Raw genomic sequence first — 1,636 nt, forward strand, 5'->3', positions numbered from 1 at the left:
GGGGGGGGTCTCGTTGATGAGAACCAAGGGTTGTTGTTCCAGAGTGACACCAAGAACGACACGTGGATCTTTGTGCTGACCGTGCTGCTCTCCAGCACCATGATCTACAACAGCAAAGGCACCATTGACCAGAACGCCATGGACCAGCTGCAGTATCCTTGGTGGGACAGGAGCACCAGGGATGCCCTCCTCTCCCTGTGTGGTGGGCTAGGGCTTGGCAAATGCCAGTTCCTCAGAGGGCTGCAGAACCTTCTGCTGGTGCCCAGGGATGTGCTTGCAGACCGTAGGAGCCCCACGCTGTGGGCCTGAGGGCCGAGGGTTTTTCTCCCTCCTCCTTCTGGTGGGTCCAGGCTGTTTGGCGTCCCCGCCGAGTCTCCTCTCCTCCCCGTGACGTGCTGAGGATTGCAGGATGGCGATGCCCCTGCATCCAGAGCTGGGGTCCCTGTTTCCTTAGCCAGCTCCCCAGCTACGTGACAAAGCTGACTGAGCGCATCAAGTTGAAAGCAGCATCCAAGAAGAGTGAAGATGAGCTGGAGGATTCCGACAAATTTGTCGGCTTCTTCCCGACTTTTGTCTGGGCTGTCCGGGATTTCACACTGGAGCTGCAGGTGGATGGGGAGGAAATCTCTGAGGATGGATACTTGGAGGACATTCTGAAGCTCAAGGCTGGTAAGGGCGTGGTGCTGTGCTGCTGGAGACATCCAGCCCCAGACTCAGCAGCCACATTTCAGGATAATTCAACAGCATCCCAAGCCTGTGAACTTGCTCCGTGTCCTCCTACCCCCAGGCAGCAGCCCCGAGACCCAGCTCTACAACCAGCCCCGGGAGTGCATCCGCCAGTTCTTTCCGGAACGCAAGTGCTTTGTTTTTGACCAACCAGCTGGGAGGAGGAAACTGCCCCTCTTGGAGGATCTTCCGGATGATGAGCTGGATCCTGATTTCCAGCAGCAGGTAGAGAAGTTCTGCAGCTACATCTGGGAGAAGTCTCCACCTAAGACCGTCCCAGGTGGCCACATCGTAACTGGGAACCGTGAGTACTGCTGCCCAAGGGGTGGATGGCCAGCAGCTCTGGGGACTGTGTCTGGGGGAGGATCAAGTGCCAAGGGTGCGGGTGGGGAAAGGGAGAGATGTTTTGCTGGCTGCTGTCCCTGCCCCGGGGTTTGGAGCTTTGGGACGCTGCGGGTGGGTGGGAAAGAGGAAAAGCAGTTCAGGAGGCCTGGGGCAGGGAGGCATCGCGGGTACAGCAGGAGCCAGGGCCAGGCGGGTGCCTGCCTTTTTCGGGGCTGCAGATCTCTCGTCCTTGGTCCTCCTTGGCAGTGCTGGGGAAACTGGCAGAGACCTACCTGGAGGTCATCCGGAGCGGGGCAGTGCCGTGCCTGGAGAGCGCGGTGCTTGTCCTGGCCAAGGCTGAGAACGCGGCGGCTGTGGAGGAGGCTGTGAGGTTGTACCAGGAGCTGATGCAGCAGCGGGTGAAGCTGCCAACGGAGACTCTTCAGGAGCTGCTGGAGCTGCACGCCCAGTGTGAGCGGGAGGCCCTGGAGCTGTTCATGGCACGGGCATTCAAGGAGAACATCGAGCATGCCCAGATCGAGCTCGCGGTAGGTGGTGCCCAGCCCAGCCAGAATTCCCCCAGGGA

The 1,636-nt window shown here is 59.8% G+C and overlaps 1 protein-coding gene across 1 annotated transcript; it reads left to right on the forward strand.

Annotated features, from left to right (window-relative positions):
• Positions 1-42: 42 nt before the first annotated feature.
• LOC104395964 (interferon-induced guanylate-binding protein 1-like) lies at positions 43-1,598 on the forward strand (the record flags this gene model as incomplete). The annotated part of the gene is made up of 4 exons (XM_010005726.1): positions 43-152; positions 467-669; positions 788-1,030; positions 1,318-1,598. Coding segments are annotated over 4 exons (837 nt in total), but the record flags the coding sequence as incomplete, so codon positions are not given.
• Between the last annotated feature and the right edge of the window lie 38 nt (positions 1,599-1,636).

Source organism: Chaetura pelagica, unplaced genomic scaffold (assembly GCF_000747805.2).
Source record: "Chaetura pelagica isolate M959 unplaced genomic scaffold, ChaPel_1.0 C11426204, whole genome shotgun sequence".
Taxonomy (NCBI): Eukaryota; Metazoa; Chordata; class Aves; order Apodiformes; family Apodidae; genus Chaetura; species Chaetura pelagica.